This window comes from Cnephaeus nilssonii (genome assembly GCF_951640355.1).
Source record: "Cnephaeus nilssonii genome assembly, chromosome: 12".
NCBI lineage: Eukaryota > Metazoa > Chordata > Mammalia > Chiroptera > Vespertilionidae > Cnephaeus > Cnephaeus nilssonii.
The window spans coordinates 33,687,297-33,712,698 of NC_137083.1; the positions used below are offsets into that span (position 1 = coordinate 33,687,297).

General features: G+C 39.3%; 1 protein-coding gene across 1 annotated transcript in view; it reads left to right on the forward strand.

The window, feature by feature from the left end:
- The first annotated feature begins 12,691 nt into the window (after positions 1-12,691).
- Positions 12,692-25,402, forward strand: part of SEMA3E (semaphorin 3E) — a 217,238-nt gene continuing 204,527 nt past the window's right edge. Inside the window, exon 1 of the mRNA XM_079785764.1 lies at positions 12,692-13,397. Coding sequence (XP_079641890.1) covers positions 13,283-13,397 — 115 coding nt within the window. The 5' untranslated portion in view covers positions 12,692-13,282. The remainder of the gene's footprint in view (positions 13,398-25,402) is intronic.

The following is a 25,402-nucleotide window of genomic DNA, read 5'->3' on the forward strand; positions in this document are numbered from 1 at the left end:
TCCTCCTTGCTATGACTTTCTACAGCAGTGCCTAACTACCTAGTCATGGAGAAAACATGTAATCAGGTTAATACAAGACTGGTTTTTTGCCAGATGGTCAAAGAATAAAAGAGAGGGACTAATGGGTTTACGTTATTGGTGATAGCATTATTAAAATAGGGCAATTTTAGAATCAAAGCAGGATAAAGAGGAAAGTAAAAACAGGAGAAGGGTGATGAATTGGAAGAAAGTCAAAAGGTGAGTAAAGGTCCTGATGAGATATAGCAGGGTTTGCAAATGACAGCCCACAGGCCTGATCTGGCCCTGTTTTTGTATAGCCTGCAGCTAAAACAAGTTTTTCACATTGTCAAATGGTTGAAAAAATATCAAAGGTGTATCATGTTTTGAGACATGTAAAAACTGCAAGAAATTCAAACTTCAGTGTCCACTAAAAAAGTTCCAACACAGCCATGCCCATTTGTTTACATATTATCTGCAACTGTTTTTGCACTATAACAGCAGAGTTGAATAGCTAAGGCAGAGACCCTATCTATGGGTGCAAAACCGAAAATATTTGTTCTCTGGCACCTGTGGTTTAGAAATCGAATAATTGAAAAATTAAATTTGAGGTATAGGAAGTTTTTCTCTGAGAGTGGTTGCAGAATCAATGCTTTTGGAAAAAGAGATTTTGTAGTAAAAATATCTAAGTTGTGACCAGGAGATTGGAGTTTAGCAAGAAGACATTGCCGTGAATATATGCCCAGGCCAGTAATGGTAATGTCACCTAATCAAGGAGTATAAATTGGTCAGAATAAATATCATTTCCCCAACATGTAAGTAATGAATATTTTTAAATGATGAGTATTTTTTAAGTCTCCTACTGAGTCTATTTTTACAAAGAAGGAAATCCCTAAAATAAATGAAACTACTCTAAAAGAGAAACTTTATAAATATTTTGCTCTGCAGATTAAGTTGTTCAGCATAGTTTTCAAAAGCATTTTATAGTCCTATAACTTCTGACCTTGTTGAAAATGTGGTAAAGGCTGTTCCTATATTGATTTTAAGATATTAGTTCTCTTTTATTCTGAGAAGCAACATTGTCTTTCTGAGAAGGTCATGCATTTCGTTAGTGGGAATGGAGAGGTATTAGGTTGCTAGTACCTACATCTCTTCAACCATACACTGGAGACACTCCATATCTACAGCAATGCCTCTGAAAATGTGGAACATTAGACAAGAGCCAAGTTATTTAAATCTCAAAAGATCAATTATCCTTTTGTAATGTTATTTCCAGAAGTACCTGATAGGAGAGGGTTCTTAAAAGGAAAAAATATTTTAACTCATTGTTCAAATTATAGGAAAAAAAAAAAGCTAACACATTCAGAGACCTTCATGTAGATCTTTTCATCCCCCCAAAATGTTGAGATAGAATTATCTATTTAAAAATTTAAAATGTTAATGCAAATATAGAAAAATTATAGAAATGCTTGTATATTAAAGCTTTGAATATAATCATAGCAGTTTCAAAATAATTATTCTACTCAAGCTTACTTATTGTAACTATCTCCATTACAGATGTTAGAAAACAATGCCCAGAAAAAAGTTAATATTTTGATTAAGGGCACCCAGCTACATAATATTAAAGCAGGATTTAAAACAAGCCTTTTCATCTAAATATTGGTCTGAAAAAAATTATTTTATTTAAAAATATCACAGTAGATATTTGTAGATGGTTGAAATACAAGAAATTAGTGTTTAGCATTATAAATTATAATATAATTATGATCAGCATTTATTTTCTTAGTAATTCTGTCTTCACTTTTTGACATATAATAAAAATTTAGAATTATTATGAGGTAAGACATGGATTTCTGCAGGAAAAGCTTTATAAGCAGAGGAAACATCAAAGGCCATGGCTCTGAAGTAGGAGCGTGCTTTACCAGGTTGAGAACTAGCAAGGAAATCCTGTGGTTCCAGTGGGATGAGGGAGAAGAAGAATGATAGATAAGGTGCAAGACATGGCAAGAGCCAGATAAAAAAGGTCCTCATAGATCATGATAAGAATTTTTAAAATATATTTTTATTGATTTCAGAGAGGAAGGGAGAGGGAGAGATAAATAGAAACATCAATGATGAGAGAGAATCATTGATTGCCTCCTGCATGCCCCCTACTGGGGATCAAGCTCACAACCCAGGCATGTGTCCTGACTGGGAATGGAACCATGACCTCCTGGTTCATAGGTCAACCGCTCAAAGACTGAGCCACACTGGCAGGACTCACTATAAGAATTTGACTTTTATTCTAACTGATATGGAGCAGAAAAGTATTGGTGGGAAGGAACCTAAACATTTCCATTTACTGGGGTGGGGGAAATAGGCTTACAGATTGAGGGGGAAAAGGAAAGTAAGAGACCAACAGTTCTGTTTTGAACATGTTAAAGTAAAGATGTTTATTAAAATTCAAGTGAGAATATCTAGAAGGCAATTGGATATACAAATACGTTTGAGTTTAGTGGAGGGGTTGACTTTATTGATGAACATTTGGCACCCTCAGTACAAAGATGTTATGAAAAGCTATGGACTCAGATGCAATCATTAGAGGGTGTAATTAAAGAAGTAGAACTTTTAGGAGATATATATGGATTTGTAACAGGCATTTAACCTCATACTTTTGTGGAAGCAGGTTAACAAGTCTCTCTGAAGCTGTTGTCTTCATGTCTGATGCTAGACTTCAAAGTACACAGAGCAGACAGTCAGAAGAGAAGGTTGTTGTAAAGTTGAAGAGGAAAAACAAGCTAGAACCCACAAATATGAACCTGAACCCAATGAGGACAGACTGAAACCCATGTCAGCAGCTGCTGCCTCTGACCTTGATGCTGTGGGTGTCCTGCAGAAGCCGGCGTCCTTAGCGGTGAAGTTAAACACACGCACCTGGTCCAGGAAACAGACAAGCTGAAGGAGGTTCCTGGGAAGGTGGAGCAGTTGCAGATGCAAATAAAGGAAAATATGTACGTTACAAAATGACTTCTGTTTCCCTTTTATCCTCCCACTCCTCCAAGAGTTTCCCTGTTGGCTCAACCTAACTGGAAATAGATATGAAAGGAAATTCTGGAAAAGATAATTCAGCTTAGCCAAGTTGACACCTTGCAAATCCATCCCAGGGGAAGACAGAGAAGAGATGTGGTTATATCTCTGAATCCTTTGGTACTCAAAACGTTAGTGGTCAGAAATATTAGGGTTTTCTAGGAAGTATCATAAAATAAAGAGAGCATGTCCATCTTCATCAATTCATAATTATTGTTTTGGCTGCAAAGAGGGTATTATGGCTGAAGTTTTGACTGTGAGATGTAGGCCACCGGTTGAGGAAGGCTACACAGACAGAAGGTGCTCATGTTAGTTTCTCATTAGTTAGTTCAGTATTCTGCAACAGCAGTCCTGGGCCTCCCCCTAGACAGGGTTTTTAAGAGGAAGAAGTAAAATTTGTCATATTTAAATAACTGTTGTTTTCTTTTTTTTTTTTTACTACTCACAACCCAACCTATTTCAAGCTAATAGAGTGGATTCAAGAGAAAATCAGAGGTGAACAAATGAAAACAGAGTGTAGACAATATTTTGAAGAAATTTACCATAAATTGGAACTCAGAAATGGCTCTCTGGCTGGAGAGTGAGTGAGGATAGGGAGATATTTATTTTTAAGATGGGAAATATTACTACTATATTTTTCTATGAGATTGAGGATTATTCAATAGAGAGGAATTGTTTGATCCTATAAAGAAGGATAAAATTGTTGCAAGGAGAGTGAAGTAAATAATGAGAATAACAGAAAATTCTAGGAGAAACATTTAGTTTACTTGACTGCTTATTCAGAAGGTAAAATTATATTTGATTTTCATATCATTTAGCTGTTAATATTGTTATAGTTAAAAACTATAGTAAATAGCATTCCTTAAATTTAAGCAAATTGGCATGATTTTTAATCAGGTAATGCTAAGTTTTTAATGCTATAAAGCTTACTTTGTTGAAAATACTTGGTAAAGTAGACTTTTTACTTTAAAACTTAAATCTTTAACTTGATTTTCACCTTTATTTGCAATACACATTGTTGTTTCTTGTACTTAGTCCTGGTTAAAGCTTATCAAGTTTATTATAAGTATACTAGAGGCCCAATACACAAAATTCGTGCAAGAGTAGGCCTTCCTTCCCCTCGCTGCCGGCACCGGCTTCCCACTGGCACCCGGGACCCAGGCTTCCCTCGCAGCCCTGGCTTCATCCAGAAGGTCATCCGGAGGAACGTCCCGAAGGAGGTCTGGTCTAATTAGCATATTACACTTTTATTATTATAGATGAGACATCAACTAACTTTTCATGCTCAGCTATTAAAATTTCATTCAAAGTGTACAGTTTTTATTGCAATTCCACTTTTATACTTTTTATGCAATGGTAATCGATCTACCTTTAGATCATTATGAAATTTATTGAAATTCTCATGCAATAAATTTTAGGCATAGCTCTATGAACAAAAACGAATTTATCCTTGGAAACATGCTAATGTCTTAATCTTGTGACAGTCTAGCTTGAAATGTACCTTTTTGTTTTGTTCTGTGGGGAAAGACATTGTTTCTGTAATTCATTCATTCATTTATTTTGGCAAGCAAGTGGTGTGAAGTTGAGGGTTAGAGCAGCTGATAGTTTCTGTTCATATTCCTAAAAACATAGGATAATATGAAGAGAACATATTTATATGAAATTGTATCCTTTTCTGATAGTAATAATAATGATATTACAGATGATTTAGGTATATGACACTGAGTCATAAAATCAGGGGTGATTAATTTTAGAGTTCTCCAAACTATCAAAATTTCAATTGAGTTTCCTAAATTTTAATCAATACATTGTCACAAGACATATTTTCATATTTATTACCTTTGTTTCTGACACATTTATGGTTATCTCTTCAAAATTCTAAGCCTTTTGTTAAAAATTTTTTTCTTAAATAGAAATCTTCAAACTCTTGTCTTGAAGATTTTACAAGGAAGATTTAAATCCCTTTCCCCTTAACTGACAAGACCCATTCTATCAGCCGTGAAAAGAGGCTATGCTCAGAACATAAGGTGCCACATTATTATGGCATAAAGCGCATTCTTTATTTTGTAATAAGGGATAAATTGTGAGCATGCACAGATTTGTAATGTGGTTTTGTTTACAACTGAAAACATGTAGTTCCAGTCTTGGCCTGCATATGGTGCTAGTGTTATGTACTGGGACACAACAAGCCAGAACTACAACTACCAGTGAATGCAAAGTAACCACTCATACTGCCTGTCAAAAATAATTCCAACGAGGAAACAACAGATTCAAAAGAAAAGGCGCCATACCTGAAATCCTGCCTTATGAAAAACCTGGCTCATGCACAATAATAGGTTTGCCAAGTCATGTGTGGAAATTATAGTAAAGCTAAATGAAAGGTGACATGAAATAATGAGTTTGGTTTTTCTTGTTTCATCTTTGCGATCTCACCAGTGGGTTCAACGTCACATTCTTTTTATCTATGTATTATATCCTCTCTTCCATAAATGGTTATTTGGAATGGTATTATGGAAAAGAAGTCCAGGGGGGAGAAGAGGCCTTATAGGACTTCTGCCAGATTTTTTTCCTTGGTCATTGTGATTCCTTTGAACTCTGAAATTCACTTTCATAGCCAAAATATGATTTATTTTGAATATTCTGATTTTTTGTCAGATTCTTCACAACTTTAAAGTTAGTACTTGTTTCCATTTACTTTAATGTGAAACAGGTATATTCATTGAGTTGATGGCAGCTTTATGATATGTAAAATGTTATATCTTTCTGCCAACTGTATGACAATTGAAGATGCTATAATATATTGCAAAATATTTGGCTCTTTTGCTTAGTTTCTTGCCAACTGACTGATGGATAATCACATTGGCTTTATCTAAGTCTTTTCTTTTCTTTCATAATGGGACACTTTTTTTTTTCCCCACTTAATGCTTACACCTTGGACGTATACCCTCTGTCAAGACAAAGTGAACAACTAAATAAATGATTCAAATAATTAACAGAAAGAAACTGATTTGGGGTTTCTAAATATCTTAAGCTAAACAGAGTGCCTCACAAATACCACACTCCCAATAATATACAATAAATTACTCCTTGCCAATTGGTCTGGCTTCAGCAGTTGTATCTAAAAAACAATGGGGATCATAGAGAAAATCAACAAGGACTTAAAGAAAAAAAATTTTTAGTTATTTTAGTTACATGGAATTATCTCTTATTTCCCCCCTCCTTCTTTCTCTCCTTTTTTTTTTCTTTTTTAAGTAAATAATCCACAAACTGACCTTGAAAGAATTAGATCACTTTTTTCCAGGAAGACAAAAAATATATGTAGTCTTAAATTCTAGAATGGCATTAAAGAAGCCCATGGATGGGTTTCTATTTTACTTATTATTGATCTCATATTGAGTCTGTTTATTAAGTGGACTGAGCATAAAATGTTGTCTTTTTTTTACATGCATTAGTATCAACATTGTTTGAAAATCTTAGAATCTTTTGGAAAAAATAATATAAACCTTAGTAACTATTTGTAAGTGATTTATTACCTTTAAACTCTTTCTTGGAAACTTTTTTATTCTCTTATAACCATAACTAGAAATGTGTGTGTGTGTGTGTGTGTGTGTGTGTGTGTGTGTGTGCATTTACATACCGTATACTTCCACAAATAAGAGTAACTATGATTGCCTGGCAATTTTTCTTAAAGTAATAATTTTCTTAGTTCTCTTAGAAATGTGTTCTTTAATAATTTTGCCTACTGCATTTAGCTCCAGTGTTGTGCCTGATTACCAAGCTAAGAAGAGTCTTATCAGACCTAATAGCCTTCAAGGGCCAGAATACTAAAATTCGTGCAGCTGACAGTCTATAACCTGAAATGGATGAAGAGTTTTCTTAACTATTTGACACAACCTTGGAAAACTTACCTGGTGAGATTAATCACAGAGACTGATGACTGCCTTGAAAGGTTTTTATTTGAAAACCATATACAGTTTATATTAAAATTTATAAAAAACTAGTAGCCCGTTTGCACGAAGATTCGTGCAATAGACCTTCATTCACCTGGCTGCCTGCACCAGTTTTCTGCCGGCACCGGGGACCCAGGCCTTGGCTGTGGCCACTGCCTTCTGCCTTTTTCAGGGTTGGGGCTTGGCCCAGGGCAGTGGCCTTGGGCTCGGCCGCATCCAACATCCCTGCTAAGGATCACAGGAGCCGACCCCCAGTGGTTTCCTGCGATCGGTGCAGGCTCCCCGCTGGTGCCCAAGGCTGGGAAAGCCTCCGCCTGAGGCTTTTCTGGCCTTGGGCTCAGCGGCACCCAGCGTCCCTGCTACCAATCGCAGGAGCCGACCCCCAGTGGTTTCCTGCGATCGGTGCAGGCTCCCCGCTGGTGCCCAAGGCCTGGAAAGCATCCGTCCCAAGGCTTTCCCGGCCTTGGGCTCCGCCACACCCCAAAGTCCCTGCAACGGTTTCCTGGTGGGCATGTTTGGTGGGCGTGGCTCGGTTGGTGGGCGTGGCTTGGGCGTAGCAAAGGTGTGGTCAATTTGCATATTTGTCTATTATAAGGTAAGATAAGTTCTTTTAGTGTGGAAATTTGAAAATGTCCTCGTGAAGTTTTATCTAAACAATATTCTCTGAGAGGGCAAGTATAAAGGGTGGAACACAGGCCCTAGAGTCTGGGTTTAAACTGATAGTGCTGTTGCTCACAGGTATTTCATCTCAGACCAGTTACTTAATATCTGTGTTCCAGATTCTCCCTACGTATAAGTGGCAATAGAATATTTGTGTTCCAGATTCTCCCTACGTGTAAGTGGCAATAGAAATAATATCTATTGCATAGGGTTGTTGTCTGGGTTAAACTGAATTTTGTATAATTGTGCTTTTCACAGTGCTCAGCATAGAGAACATAACAAATGAACAGTAATCATTATTGTCATTCCATTAGATTAGAATCAGTTTGATATATGGTGTTAGGTTTTGAGGATACTAGTCATCTATAATAATCTATAATAATAAAAGCATAATATGCTAATTAGACTGGACATCCTTCTGACCACCTTCCGGACGAAGCTGGGGCTGCGAGGGCCCAGGCAGCAAAGGCAGTGGGTGGGGGCTGAGGCAGAGGAGGCGGCCGCAGCGGCAGCGGAGGGCAAGCCCCTTGCACAAATTTTGTGCATCAGGCCTCTAGTATAATATAAACAACTCACCATAGGTGGCACCAATAACAGAAATATATGTTACAACAGACATGAAAAACAATATGTGATGGAGGTTTCTGTTGCATTGTTTAAGCCAGTGATTGGAATTCTGTCTTTTTTAGGAATTTATAACTTTATAAGGAGGAATATAGAGAAAACTCTCAGGACTGATGAGTTAAAGGATTTTCCGTGTGAATGACACACATAGCAATTTTATTTTCCCATAGAGAGAGCATGAGAACCACCGCTGCTCTCTGATCGAAATCAATTAAAACCAACACTTGGCATAAAATGCTCAAAATGCTTTTTCTGCTTTTCTTGTAGTCAAGGACCAAAGAGAAAATTAAAATAAACCTAGTGTGAGTCAGAAGCAAAGAATTTGAAATTCTGGAAAGTATACATTTTGCTCAAATTTAATGAATGGATGATCAAAATGGAAAATATAAGGCAAATTTATTGAACTGCTAGTTATCTGAATGATGACATCACAATGGCCTCGCCAAATCTCTTTTAGGCAGGTGACTAGATTGGATCCTGGATGGTATGATTGATGGGATGTCACACACAAACAAATCAGAAGTGATCGAATTATCAATTTTTCCTCATCTTCCTGAATCACTGAATGTGGGAAATGGTCAATCCAGACTTCTGGAACACTTACAGAGTCTGTGACACAAGGCAGCTGAACTGACTGACCAAACAATTCATCAGCAGTCTTGCCTGCAAAACCCAGCAGTAGTGATGGCATCCACAGCAGCAATAGCAGGCCATACTGGGACATTTGAGATGTTGCAGGGCTAACAGGAGTAGAAGAAGGATTAGTGAACCTGAAATGCCATGGCTGCTGTAGATAAAGTTTATCTTTGGTTATAAAAAGAATCCTCATCATTGCTATTGTGATACTTGGTATACTAATGGTTTTAATCTTAATGTTCTTGAGATGTAGTACTATGTTGTTCACCTATAAATACTGCTTACAACATCATTTCTGTGTACAATGTTCAGGGAAAATCCAAGGGCATATCCCACCCCATCCTAGAAATGACATAGGGGATCACTGTATCTTTTACATAGCCCCCAAGGATCCACATCTATCATTGGCTGTCTTAGACACTTCTGCTGAAGTAGTTTTAGAGACAGATAGGAAGGAATACAGTATCAGTGCTTGTTCATGTTATATGTGTGTCCAAGAGCAGGTTTCCCAAAGCACAGTAGGTAAAGTGCATGCATTTAGTCAGAAGAGGCTATGCTGTGCTGTTGTAACAAATAAACCTAACAGCTTAACATAACATATGTTTAGTTTTTTTCTCATATAAAGTTGGCTGTGGGTCTGGGTAACTTTCCAAGGCACTGTCCCTTATGTGGAGATTCAATCATCCAAGATGCTTAGATTTCATGATCACTCCTTTGCTGTAGAAAGAAATAGAAGAATTACTTAGGAGTATTTCACTGCCTCGGGCCAGATGTGATACACATCACTTTTGCTTACATTTATTTGGTCAAAATTAGATAAGCTGCCAAGGGGCTGGGAAGTACAATTTCATATATATAATCTCCCATCTTTCTGGGTAAGGAAAGAAGGAATGGCTATTCTTGAGGCCATTAGTTAGCACCATCTCCCATAGTATGTGAGATCATTTTAAGTGGTAGAGAGATAACCTTTTACAATTTTTGCTGTTTTTCACATGTATTTGAAAACTCTAAGTAGCACAACAAGCCTATGAGGAAATATAAGCTAAGTTAAATTTTAATTGCAGATACTACGCTATCATGATAAAAATGGTGAAAGTGGGCAACAGATGTTAAATGTTTGAATAACACTGACCTACAGAAATCATAGTAAAACTCAAATTTTAGTACACACAATTTGGCAATCCGGGAATATGAGTTGGGCACAGGAATCTCGTCTTTTAACAAGTGCCTTCAGGGTTCAGCAGCAGACAGTCTAGGGCCACATACTGTGAGGGATGGTTTCAGTGGCCAGCTGCCTGTACAATCCGGGGACCAGTGACAGAGCCACCACGGGAGAGCCCAGAATGCCCGAGGAGTACTCCATTCCCCTTTTTCTCTCACTGCCAGGCCGAGCTGCCCTTCATACAGTGTTGTGACACTAGCAATAAAGGGTTAAGATTTGGGAATGAGACATTTGACCTGTCAGGCAATACCTTCAGAATTGCCACCTCCCTCCTCTCCTGGTTGTTGTTTTTTTATGTTATCTAATGTATTCAAACTGGTAGTCTAGCTCTTTTCAAATCAACTATAATAATATCAACAGGTATTGTTGCTAGTACCAAAGCTCTGTCATTCACTAAAGCTCTTTATTCATTGTTGCTGGTGTCAAGTGTTTGTTGTTGTTTTGTTTTTTCATTTCCATATTTTCCAATGATACCTAGCTATCTTTCACAAGTAGGTGACTTTGATATCCTGATTTATTTATGATATTCTTAGTTTGCATGTAATCATGAATAGAAGGCTCTTTGACTCTCAAACATACCTTATTTGGAAGACAAATTATATGGTTACCCTGCTTCTGAGGGTTCTTATTTTATGATGTGAATGACAGATTTGGTGTCAAAGACTCTTCATTTCATTGTCAGGGGCTAAAGTTACGTGGAAAGTTCTGAATGTTTAGTTTTGGGTATTTTTTTATTTTTAATAGTCACTTTTTGGCATCATCTGTGTGTTTCCTATAGGTTAATGAGAAAGGTAGAAGGATACAGAAAGGAGTTCAATGGAATAAGCAATGACATTGATGAAAGAGGATAAACCAAAGCACATTTTGAGAAAACCAAAGGAACTCGTTACTATGGCATGTGACACATTGTCTTGCTAACCTAAGATGAAGGATAACATGTGAAACTGAAGATGAATCTTGGCAGGTAGCTTGTCTGTATATAACTGGCAATCATAACATGTATTCCTGCACTGATATATGATGGTGTGAATTTTGTATCCTAATGAAATGGGATACATCTTGCATTGCCTCTGTTCCATAACTGATTTAGAACAGGCCCGGTGTAATCTTAGGTAGGAATTAATTTTATGAGAGCAGCCATATATTTGTAATAAAAGTTATATGCATCATATTTACTTTTCCAGAATCCTACCATTAGATAATACGTGTCAAACTGCTATTTATTTTCTGGTTACTTCAATTCTGGAAGAAAATGAAAGAGGATTCCGATGGTACGGTATATCACATTTACGACAACCTTTAGCTCTGTAGCTCATCTGACTGGCTTTTAAAATATGCAAGTGCCTCCAGAGACCACCCCAGGTTAAAAGTCTCTAAATACTTCATGGTCGCTTTCCTGTTAAATAATGTTTAGAGCTTGTAATCTTTTGTAGACCTTAGAAATCTAATTATTTATAATACCCAGTGACATTTACATTTTGCTAAATATACTCTGCTTGTAAATGACTATATCATGCTTAAGAAAATGGGTAGAATGCAAAATGTCAGGGTAACCCTGCATTATCTTTTTGTAATAGTTACATGATTTAAAAAAAAACACAAAACATACCTCTCAAAGAAGTTTCCTTAATCGTTATCATTTAAAACGCAGAAAAAAAAGTAATCATAGTTGAAATTTGTTTATCATTTAACTCTCAACTCTCAAATCAAATATCTATTTAAGTTTATTGGTATCTCAAAATAATCCTATTCATTTCCATGCCAACGGCTACAGAGTGTTTGGTTTTGTTTTTGAGATTGATTGAAAGAAGATTGTAAAGTTGACCCATTGTGTTAAGCTTATTTACACAAAGTAGTGTCTAGGAAAATAAACTCTGAAAGTGCATAGCAGTTGAACCCCTAAGGTATGTCACATCCTGAGTTTCCCAATACCTGCTTTTTGGGGGTCTGTTGGTTAGAGAATCTCAACTTTACCATAGTTACCTTATCTAGGAGCAAAGTACTTGAAAATTGAATTCTTCTTAAATTCAAGATAAAATTTATGATTTGCTTCGAATTGATCTGAAGAATTTGCCTCAGCAAAAATGATTAGTTCCAGCACATCTATGAGAGAGAACATTTTTTTCAGGGTCTTGAAACACACTTCCCTTATAAGAGTTGAAAGTAACATTTGTAAGATGTCATCAATATAAAAAGCCATAGATGTAAAAAAAAATAATAATAATTTCAGCGGAAACTCTAAAAAATCAATTTCGGTACTAGATGGTGACAAACTGAGGACTTAAAGTGAATGTGTACTTATTCAAGGGTTACTCTTGGTGACTGGGCATTTAAAAGCCCTCCCTGACACAACATCCTCTTCTGTTCCATATTCTGAAATCACCCGCCTGCTCTAGGCCATTCTCCCTCCCGATCCCCCTTCCCCATCCCCGGGGGACTTGCCTCCGGGCTGAGGAGTGACGCCGGGAACTGGGAGGGCGGGTGGGAGCAGGGCACGTGCCGCAGCAACACTTCCTAGAAGCAGCGAGTCCGCTCAACCCTGCCTGAACTTTCCCCGCAAGCACAGCTCGCTGACAGCTCCGCATCCCTGCAGGGTGGGTCGGCAACTCCTAGCGGGAATGGCACATCTTGTTTTTAATTAGCAGGGTGAAAGGTGAGTGAAAACTAGCTGCCTGGCAAGTCGGTGCAGGAGGCGGACTTGGAGAGGCTTCAGGGAGCCGGGGAGGAGAGCTCCCCGGAGGAAGGCGGTGCGCCCCGCGCGCTGGGGGCTCCTGGCTGAGCCCACCGCTCGCCGAAGTGGCCACAGAGCGCAGTTTCTTTCCGGATCTACCGCGTCGCTCCCGCCGCTCCCGGGGCGCGGGGGGCAGGACATGGCTCTGAAGACTCGCTCCTTGGAATGCCCCCTTGCTCCGGGCTTATAAACAACTGTCCGGGGGGAAGGAAGGCTTGACATATCCGAATACCGCCTGACAAATGGCACTTGGGAACTGTGCTTTCTGATGACAAGGCGTGCGATTTCTGACAAAGCCTCTCCCTCCCACGCGGCCCCTGGAGGGGAGTCCTGAGTGAAACTCAGACCGCCGCACAGTGAGGATCCGAGGGCTTGCAGGGCAGGGCGGGCGGCAGCATGGCATCGCCCGGGCACCGGCTCACCTGGCTCCTGTGGGGCTACCTCCTGGAGCTCTGCACAGGAGGCCACACAGCGGATACCGCTCAGCCCCGCTTACGCCTGACACATAAAGGTAGGTCACCTTTTCAGACCCTTCCGATAGAAAGAAATAAAATTACAGTCCGTAGATCTCTGGGCTTCCCAGACCCTGAACATGCACCTGAACAGTGATGGCCAAACTGACTTAGGATCCTGAGTACCGGTAATGAGTGTGTCACACTTAGCAGAGCCGAACTGAAGGTCGTGCCAAATCGCGTGCCAACTTACAGATGTTATTTTTGCCTTGTAAATATTAGGTTTTATTAGTGGGAACTTCACTCACCGGCAGACACAACAGAAGCGGGTGGGAATCGGGTTGTTAAGAGCCTGGAGGGGCTGCGTCCACCGAGTTATCAGTTGGTATCTAAATACCAATTTCTGGGGAACCAGGAGGGGGAGGGCTTTAGAAATCGAGGTGCAACTGGTTTTGTTGTTTGGTGGTGTCCATAATGGGGAGGAGAGGAGGAGAAAATTCCTGAGAAGCAAAATGATTTCTTACTCATGATAGCAAAGCGCTGTGATTAAAATGACTAGCAACTGAAATAAATTAGCTTTCTTGTTGAATTAATTATTAGAATATTTGTGTGTGTGTGTGTGTGTGGCAAAAAAAAATAAAAAATAAATCCAGAGTTTATTTGCAATTCTTGTAAACTGATATCCATTTGGTGAAAATACTGGGGACTATTCATTAGTATCTATTCTTTTTAATGTAAGTTCATATTGCTTACCTGCTGATCTATCAGAGTGCTTAAATATTTGATTGTGCAACTATGCCTTTTAAAGCAGCTTTTAGTCATAAATAAATGATCAAAAGATATAGCTCTTGCATCAGGATCAGTAAAAGCCAATCATGAATAGGTTTGGTGATTCCTCCTGTAAAGAAACAAACAACTCAGCAACAAACAAAACCCACACTCTGAGAAAGTGACTTTGCTGACTTAAAAGAAATTTGGAATAAATTTTCAGAAAATAAGTATTTATTATTACCAACCATTGAGACAGATAATAGATGCAACAGAAGAATTACATAAGAACCATTTTTCAATTGTGTAAGCTTTCAAATTGCCTGTCCCCCCTCCCCCTCCCCCCCACCCCCCACCTGGTAGGAAGAACAGAAGCTTGTATTTTTAAAATAAAGGTGTAATGTTTATCAGTAGGAGAAAAAAAAAAAGGAAGGCCTCTCTCAGTTTTAAATGGCATGATTGATCTTTTTGTAGTTTAATTTTGACTATAGAAATTTCTCATTTTTAGAATAGCTAAAATCTATGGAATTTTTTTTTAGTTTAAATAAATTTCCTATAACACTCCCCAGTAGGTAGTATTAATTTAAGAGACACATTGACACTAAATTTGTAAACTATTTAAAATATAGTGTTTAGCATTAGTATACATCATTTGATCTGGGAAGATGTACCATGGTATATATCAAAAATGCATATTTCTAAGAAGTAATGATCAAATATAGCCATGTGTAGAAATGTGATGTGATGGAAAATGAACAAGTAAGGATGTCAGAAAAAAAGCATAATAAATGGATTATTTTCCTTATGTAAACAAGTGGATAAGCTGTCAGTTTTGGCAAGCTACCATTTCTGCTATGCCTGGAATTAACTTCATTATTAGGGTTCTTATTTTTTTGATAGATATCAATATGTTTTCAAATAAATCTCATTATAATAGTTCATTAGAGGGATAATAATTTGGTCAGAGAATACCAAAACTCTCTAATGCAATGAAATGCTGTGCGTAATGTAGTTATTAGGCTCACCTTCACTAAATCTCTCCTAATCAAAGGAATAACTGTAACTTATTTTATGAGTCGTCTTAAATGGTGTGGGAGCAGAACTGCTAGTATCTGTGTGTACACTAGACTGAAAACTACAAGATTTCCCTTTGGCTTTACTGACACTAGCCGAATATGTGCAATATTGTGCTTTCATACAAAGACGGAAGAAGGTTGCCTGAAAATAGAATTGTTCTCACCTGTGCAGTTTAGTTAGCAAAGGCAGCTGAGAGATCACACTGTAGATGCAGCAGCAAATGCCTGCTGCACCACAGGTGCTTCTGTGAGAGGGAAAGCCAATGAACTATCAGAGCAGGAAGATGCAGTCCCATCAGTGAAGTATGAAGAGGGCATTTACCTGTCTACACTCCGGAATTCAGTGGCCATTTAGAAGTATCTGAAAGCTAAGGGGAGGATTGCTCATAGTATAATCTTTTGCTATCTTAAATGATATAAAAATGGGAACATTTCAGTAGTTGATGATTAGGTGGTTAATATTATAAGCAGGTGCATGGTCCTTCAACATAAGAGGCACTAGGTAAAAGGAACGTAGTAGCACCTCTGCACTGCTGCCTGAGCCACCTGCCTGGGGGTGGCCTACAGGGTTAATCTAAGGATTCACTTCATAGCTGTGGTCTATGCCATATGTGAGAAGGACAAGCATTTTTCTTGTATCCTTCATTGTCAAGATGATTTTTGAAACCACAAGCCTAGTGTCTCTTCCCAAAGAGTCATATACAAAGCTTGAGTTAAATTATATAATTCAGGAAAAAAAGCCCAAGAATTCTTTTTCTCTCTTCTCTACCCATCTCTATCTTTGAAAGTGACATGTTCTTAAACAGAGTTTGAGAAGAGACCATTGGGATTAAAAGGGGGAAAGGCAAAGAATGGGGGAGACAGGGCAGAAAGTTGGTATCAGCTATGAAGCATCTTCTACCTTACTTCCCACTGCCCTCTGCCCACAGTGGGGTGAAGTTAAATTCCTCCCTCTTCTTACTGCATATACCCTCTACTCAAATCTTCAGTAAATGTGCTAAAATAGGGCAAGGCTAGTGGGTAAAAAGATGAGATTTTAACTCTTGTTGGGGCATTGCATATATCTTTTTAAAAAATATATTTTTATTGATTTCAGAGAGGAAGGTAGAGGGAGAGATAGAAACATCAATGATGAGAGAGAATCATTGATTGGCTGCCTCCTGCATGCCCCACACTGAGGATCCAGCCCACAAAGTGGGCATGTGCCCTTGACCAGAATTGAACCTGGGACCCTTTAGTCTGCAGGCCGATGCTCTATCCACTGAGGCAAATTGGAGAGGGCCATACATCTTTTAAAGTATTTTATAGGTACAAGATAAATGGGGTTAACAAATAAAGACATAGCAAGGATTAACATGGCAGGATTTTTTGTCCTGCTCTGTAAGAATTTTCAGTAAAGATCTGAGTGAGATTAACAGCAAGTATTTAAAAATTTATGAATATTTAAACATGATAGCCATCTTTATAGCAAATACCCTAAAGAGGTTAATATTGATGTAATTAATACAGATTTATACTATAGTGCCCCAAGAATTTCCTTGAAAAATAGGTATGATCCTCATGACAAAAATGAAGGAAAGAGGGAATAAAGAGAGAAGAGTCCTGGTGGACTCAGCCACTTCCCTCTGTTGATGTCTGCTCTCTCCTTATCTTTCACCATCCTGCATTAATGAGGTTACAGGGAAGACAAAAATAACCTTCCTGATAATGGAGCTCAAAGAAGAAAACAACAAAGGAGCAGAGCCGCATGTCATAGAAGAAATCCCAATGCACATGGAAAGCCCCAGAAATTCAATCAAGGGAGCTTGGCAGATGGGGTGGGTGTTCAAAGCCCCAATAAGGAATGACACAATCACAGAAGCCCAGGGAGAATGGCTGCTTAAGCAGAGGATGTTCTCCCAGGATGTTCAATGAAAAGATAGCTAAATAAAGGCATGGATATGGCAGGAGATCGTTCCTGAAATATACAGCCATTATAAATGTAGATTTGAGCATCGAATATATATCCATACATATCAAAAGTGCGATAGAGAGTGTTAGTGTATGTGGATATTATAAGCAATTAATACAGATTTCTCGTGGTTCAGAAAGCTCAGAATTTCAAGTCGGAGATCTCTACTCTAGCTCAAGTCCTTCCACTTATACGAATGGTAATTGTGCTTCAGCTTCCTTAATTTGAAAACAGGGATAGTGATGATGCTTTCCCTGTATATCTTACTGGGTTTCTGAGAGAATTAAATAGAGCAACAATATCTGTGAAAGTAATTTATAATCTAAAAATTGCATTATTAATATTTCCCAAAGACTGCTATAAACTGAGAAGGTTGAAAAGAAGTGTGTCCGACAGAGAAAAACCTATGGGAATGGCATGAGTTTGGATATCAATATATCCGGTGTGGCTCAGTTGGTTCAGCATCATCCTATGCACCAAGAGGTCGCTGGTTGGATTCTCAGTCAGGGCACATGCCTGGTATGTGGGGTTGATCCCCAGTAGAGGGCATACAGGAGACAGCCTATTGGTGATTGATATTTCTCATAGATGTTTCTGTCTCTCTCCCTCTCCTTTCCTCTCTCTCTTAAAAAAAATCAATAAAAATAAGTGCAAAGATAATGCTAATATAGAAGACAGAACTTGATCCTAATGAGCATAAAATGTATGGTTTCTCTTGATAGATTGCATTCACTCCAAATTCCATCCCTTTGACCTCTAGTTATAATTTAGAAAATGATTATATCACCTGTGCATTTTTACAAGATTCACGGCCAATATTTTTTTACTATAAAAGTGTACATAGCCTGGCTGGTGTGGCTCAGTGGTTAATTGTAAACCTATGAATCAGGAGATGACGGTTTGATTCCTGGTTAGGGCACATGCCCAGGTTTAGGCTCAATCCCCAGTGGGGGGTGTGCTCTCCCTTCCTCTCTGAAATCAATAAATATATATATACTTAAAAGTGTGCATATATTCATTTATTATACATATTCACTTTATACCATATGTTTTAGAATTTTTTATTTAGATGGAAAAAATTGAGATATGATTTTAGAAGAGGACTATATATATATATATATATATATATATATATATATATATATACTAGAGGCCCAGTGCATGATTTAATCATGCACCTGGTGCACCAGCTGGCTGTCTGTCCACTGGTGCCCCAGGCCTTCCGAAAGCCTCCGGCGCGGCGGAGGCTTTCGAAAGGCCTTGCGCCGGCGCAGACAGACAGACAGCTCCCCCGCTTTGGCTTTTGATCGCGGGGGGAGCCGGCTGGCTGTCTGTCCGCCGGTGCATCAGGCCTTCCGAAAGCCTCCGGCGCAGCCATGACACAGACGCTGAGCTTGCGGCGCCACTGGCGCCGCGAGCTCAGCGTCCTGCTGGCCCAATCAGCTACCCCGGCCACCCTGAGTCCCGCCCCCTGCGCCTCCTGCTGGCCCAATCATGGGCGTAGCGGAGTCATGGTAATTTACATATTACCATTTTATTATGTAGGATATATATATATATGTGTGTGTGTGTGTGTGTGTGTGTGTGTGTGTGTGTATATACATATATATATGTATATATGTATATATATATATACATATATATACATATATATATATATATATATATATATATATATATGTTTTGAACGATCATCCTGAAGGCTGTGGTATTTTATATCTAGGGCAAATAAAAAAGAGGCAGTGACTGAGCCAGTTTTTCCTGACCCAGCTCATAGCTTTGTTTCTTCAGCCAGTAAGGAGGTAGTATCAATAGTGACATTAGTCACACATCTCTGTGTGGTTAATAAATAAAAACTGATCATAAGGCATGATTCATAAAGAAAGTAGTTAAAGTAGGACCCAGGAGTAAATATAAACTTTCATGCCCAGATCTCCACTAGGGAGAATCAGTGAGAATTAAGTAGTGTATTTATTAGAAAACAGCTTTTTGTTTTGTTTTGTTTTGTTTTGTTTTGTTTTGTTTTGTTTTGTTTTGTTTTTTAAGCCAATGGGTAAGATGAAAGAAATTACAATATGTTTTGTTGAGTTTGGTTTACACACAATATACATTCTATAGAAGAAATCTATGTAAGAATTTGGATAGTGCTATTCTTTGTATTTTTACTAGAGGCCCTGTGCATGAAATTCGTGCACCAGGGGGGAGGGTGTGTGTGTCCCTCAGCCCAGCCTGCACCCTCTCCAATCTGGGACCTCTTGAGGGATGTCAGACATCCCTCTCACAATCCAGGACTGCTGGCTCCCAACCAATCGCCTGCCTGCCTGCCTAACCACTTCCCTGCCAGCCTTATCAATGCCTAACTTCTCTCCTGCTGGCCCAGTTGCCCCTAACTGTCCTCTCCTGCAGGCCTGGTCCCCCACAACTGCCCTCCCCTGCAGGCCTGCCCCCACCCCCTGAACTGTCTTGCCTTGCAGGCCTGGTCTCACCCAACTGCCCTCCTCTGCCAGCCTGGTCCCTCCCAACTGCCCTCCCCTGCTGGCCTGCTTGCCCCTACATTCCCTCCCCACTGGCCTGCTCGCCCCCAACTGCCACCCTGCTGGCCTGCTCATTCCAAACTGCTCTCCCCTGCTGTCCTGATCACCTCCAACTGACCCCCACTGACAGCCTGCTCACCCCCAACTGGCCCCCCTGCTGGTCTTCTTACCCCCAACCACCCTACCCCCCACCAGCCTGATCACCCCCCCCCCCAGCAACCCAAACTCCCAGACCCTCCTTTTTTTCTTTTTTTTTTCAGTGCCTCCTTGAGTGGAGGCCAGGCCAGCTGGAAGCAAGTATCTGGGATTTATTTATCTTCTATAATTGAAACTTTATAGCCTTGAGCGGAGTCCAGGGCCAGCCAGGGCAGGTGGGAAGCTTGGCTTCCTCCATTGCCGGGGCAACCCAAGCCTCCTGCTTGCTCCACCTCCGTGGCCGCTGCCATCTTGGTTGGGTTAATTTGCATACTCGCTCCTGATTGGCTGGTGAGCGTGGCTTGTGGGCATAGCAGAGGTATGGTCAATTTGCATGTGTCTCTTTTATTAGTGTAAATATTTGTTACAGAAAAATATTGCCTGTGCATCACAGAAGTATATCTGGATATACAAAAGCCCCTGAATGGCTTTATGATATATTTAGTTCTTATTTGAATGTTGCGTATTACATTGGGAAAACAATTATCCTTTAGCATAGAAACAGGGTGAGGGGAGGTCAGAGTGAAGAAAAGCAGTAAGTGGAATTTATAAATGAACTGGGCCAATTCTGGACTAAAAATAATTTAGTATAAAATCATTTCTTAAAAAATTTTGAGGACAGTGTCCCATCTATAATAATAAAAGTGTAATATGCTAATTAGACTGGATGTCCTTCCAGACATCCTTTCTTCCAGACAAAGCCACAGCGGCTGGGGCCCCTGGCCACAGCAGCAGCCTCTAGTATATAATAAAGAACCAATCAGACCACTATATATAATAAAGAACCAATACTTCTTTGACTAATCAATATATGCAGCAATCATGTTGTCACAATGAAATATTCTGTCAAAAATGTGTGCTGCCATATTATTATTTTGCTGTCCTTGTTGGCTTTGTTACTTAGCCTAAGAGCACTTCATGGGGAGGGCCTCTCTGTATGGGATGAGATCACTCGGTGGCCTCAGTTCTATGACCACCTAATAAGGCTCCAAACATCAAATTGGTCATTGCTGGTGAGAATGATTGTTAACCATCAGCTGAGCCAGTTTTATTTCATCAAAACTATCTACTGGAGTCATCATTGGGAGTTCTTAGTGGGAGAGCATGCAGAGACTTACTCCTTCATCTTTGTGTGTAAAACTAGATTGTGGTTTAGTAGAGGAATTTAGTCTGCAGGAATCCAGAAATGGCACTTTGCATGCATACATGCCCCATCATACATAGCCACTGCAGTGTTAAAGACATAAAATAAAACATAACTGAAATTATACCACTTAAACATTTCCCAAAAGGTGCATAGTGAAGATTAAGATTATCTTCTTGGTTTCAATAGATAGGGCCAAAAGTTGCTAGTAGCCTTTAGTATAACACCTGACACTTTGGAATATTATATAAATTATACAAAGGGTGATGATTATTTTAATGATGATTTTTTTTTCACAGTATGGTTTTAAATAGCATTTGAAGTATAAGATAAACTATAAAATCAGTATTTTTAATTCTCTGGATAAGGTTGATAGTGATATGACTGGATATTTTATAGGCTGGATTTTCTGGACTATGAGTGAAAAGGATATGTTAATACCACATTTGAACCAAGTGTGACAAGTCTCTGATATTGAGAGGACATTTTCTGTCAAAGAATGTGATGATTTCAAGAACCAAAATGTCCGTGGAATTCATAGCTTGATTTCATAGAACCATGGTGGTGGCCAAGGCAATTTGTGTCTCAAGTTTTCAGCTGCCTTAGTTCTAATGGCTAGTATCGGAGATTCCCACCAAGTGGCCCCATTTCCTGGTAATCTTCTCTTCACTATTAATATAGGGGAAAGAGAGAGAGAGAAATCCATTATTTGCCTGATTTCTGAGATTTGGAAATGTATTTCCATTTCTATTCCTGGTAACTAAACTCTCAGCTATCACTGTTCTCTGCTCAAAGATTTAGCTCATAGCCTTGGCAAAGTGCATGTAGAAAACTAGTTTAGGTCCAGGTATTATGTACAAAACACTCTCACATTCTAATTTCAATGCCTAAAAACTCTAGACTTTGGATGAGACATATCTAATGTGAATCTTGCTTCTGGCTATATGACCTGAGCAAGTTACTTCTCTTTCCTGAGTGTAATGTTCTCATCTTTAAAATGTGGTAATATATAACTTGCAGCACCCTGAAAGGATTAAATGAGATAATGCAAATTACTGTGGCAAAAACTTAACCCTTTGGAAGCTTTTCTTAAGATACTCAATGAATCAGAAGAGGTTCAGAGAGAATTGGCCTACTCTGCTTTCCTTTTTTAGTTAGAAAGCAATCAGGAGTTAATTATTAAATTACAACTTAAAACAAGGGAAGATCATTAATCATCAGTTGTTGTTTTTTTACTTGAAAGCAAAGATTTTTCTTTTATGAAATCCAGCTCCTAATGGAATAGCTAACTAGAAAGAACAAGGGATGTTGGCATCTCTCATGGCTGTTAAGTTACTGTAGAATTTTGTTGATAATTTAAGGAGAGGTAGAACTGGATGGAACCTTGGAGACAGCAGACCAAAATCACAAAGTAAACAAGTTACTAACAAAGGTAATTGTAGACGCAGCTTTGTGAAGCACAAAAGAACTAATATTACTAAGGCCAGAGCACACTGTAAAAAGTTAAACTAAACAGAGGCCTATAAACAGCTACTGACCCAGCATGTGGTGTTTGCTTTGAAAGAGAAAGAACGCTTTCTGCTCTACCTAGACAAACAGGTAAGATGACTGGTACAGGGTACAGTTCCTGACACTTAGTAGATGTTCAGTCCATGCTATTAAGTGGGTATATGACTAAAACAAATGATTTAGAGCAGTGTCTTTAAAGGGAAATCTGATGGGATGGGGTGAGGAGTACCAAGGAAACTAAGGAATCCCAAACAACTATTTATGGCTCCTTTGGTAAAACATGCATTAAGAGAAAGGCTAGGGCTCTCTCGCCTATTCACCATCATGCTCCTCAGTGCTCCATTGTGGTGAAGCAGCAGGGGCCTCCAGACATCCTCCCAACACACCAGCCATATTCTCCCAGCTGTAATCAGTGCTCTTTTGTTGTGGTTGCTTTTAAATCTACTCCCCCTGCTCCCCAGTTTTTCAAGACTTCTATTTTTTTAGAAGTTTTAGGTTCACAGCAAAATTAAGAGGAAGAAACACAGATTTCCCAAATTCCCCTGCCCTCACACATGCATAGCCTTCCCATTATCAGCGGCCCCCACCACAGTGATACATTTGTTACAATGGAGGAACCGACATTGACATATCTTAATCACCCACGGTCCATAGTTTATCTTAGGGTTTAGTCTCGGTGTTGTACATTCCATAGATTCGGACAAATATATAATGACATGACATGTACCATCATACAGAGCATTTTCACTGCCCTTTTAAAAAGCCTCTAAGCTCCATCCATTTAGCACCTACCACCAACCCTGATCTAAATCTACTTTTTGATGCACTTCTTGTTCCTGGCTGATGACCACACCCCCTTCCTTTTTTTCTTATTGCCTCATTCTTTGATTACCTACCCGTGTTGTCACCACCCTTCTTCCTCTCTTTTTCTCCTCCCTGACTTTCTTTTCCAGATAGATATATTTTTTTCTACCTCATCTTAAACCAGAAGAGGAAAGAAAACATATTGTCGGTGAATGATATGTATTTATTGGTCCTTCAATATTTTATTTTTTTGTTGTCTAATTCAATGAATAGAACATGTGATGTTTAAACTGTAATTGCACTCATTAGTTATTCAAAATTTGTTGAAGGTCATGACTTCGGAAATGAAGTGCTAAAATGAATAGCTGACTAGCTCCCTGGCTCTTGTCCTCTTCGTCTGGCCTATGTCTCTAGCGCGAAGCTGGTGCTCCCAGGCACCATGGGCCTGTGGGGAATGGAAGAGGGAAGGAATCGGGGTACTGAACAGGAGGGAACAGTGTCTGCCATCCATTCTATGGCTATACTGAGTTAACTGGAATATTATTTATGTAAACCTGTCTACTTCTATGCAGTTTTGGTATGTTTTTCCTGAGTTTTGAGTTTTAATTCATCGAAACCAAAATGAAAAGGTGTTTTTATTCAGAGGCTAGAGCAGAGGAATAGTATCCTTAAGGCTAAGTCACAGTGGCGATTTTAGGTGTTTGGACCAATTTCAGAACCAGAAAAGAACAGCAGCAAAGAAAATGGGAATAAAAGAGGGAGAAAATAGAGGTCATCTGGGGATACTGTCTCTTTCCTTCCTGACCAGTTCCCTCCCAGGAAATGATGGGAACTGAGGAGGGCTCTAAATCCAAAGCCCAAGATACACTGTGGAACTGCAGTCAAAGGGGCTGACAGCATTGCAGTGTAGCTATTTATGCCTCCTGATTGCTTTTTTCCTAACCCTGAGTCAAAAAGTTTATTATGGACTCTGTGATTTCTGAGGTCCTTTCAATTCTAGAAAAGCGGGACTCTTTTCCTCTCCTTACCAGACCTCCCAGTGTGACTAATTTGTCCAAAACACTTCTGGAAATTTTATTAGCATGTTCTAGTGGAAAGAGTGTGGGCACACAATTTAAAAACCCTGGTTTGAATCCACAGCGTCTCCTATTTTATGCTGTATTTTCCTTGCTAAATCATTGAACTTTTGAGGCTAATGAACACTGGCTTTCTATCTCATGTGATTGTTGTAGAAAATTTAGCTGTGCCATGGAGATGTATGATATTGTGTTGGCTTGTAATATTCTCTAATTTTATGTGATTGTCTTTAAATATATTTTAAGATCCTTGAAGGCAAGGATTGCATTTTTGGCAAGATCCTGTGGACAGAATAAAATGACTTATTCAGATCATTCCTAAAGCCTATAATTAAAGGCTGGGTGTTTAATATCTTCTTAATAAAAGCCAAACAAAACTTATTGTTGTTGGCTTCCATGTTATGGTCAAAATGACAAAATTATAAAGGCTTACTTTACTTTTTCAGAGGTAGAGCCACTGCTATAGAAACCACCTGAGGAAAGGCTGAGTAGAATTTCATTGCAGAGGAGATGATGTTGTTGGTGATTTTTTCTGGTCTTCTTCAAACTAGGAGCAGAGAGGAGACAGAAGCTGGGGTTAAACCAGTGCCCTACAAAGTGGCCAGCCCAGCTGCATCAGCCTCCCCTGGGAGCTGCTGGATCAGGCCTGGGGCTGCTTTTCACAGGCCCTGCAGGTGCCTCTTAATGCACCTCAGCATGAGAAACACTGGGCTCAGTGTTTGGGATGATGCTACAAAGGAAGCCTCACTTTCATATTACTTTTTTTCATATTTTTCCCCTTCAGTTCCATCACCCAGGTGAAGGGTATAATTTATTCAAGTTTCCAAATGACAGCCTTGGTCTTGATAAGTATACTTAAATTCATTAATATCCATTATATCATTCTATACCTAAAATTTTTATACTAGAGGCCTGGTGCATGAATTCGTGCACAGGTGGGGTCCAGCCAGCCTGCCCCAATGGGGGCCCATCAGGCCAGGCCGGCAGCGGGGAGGGACCACGGGCAG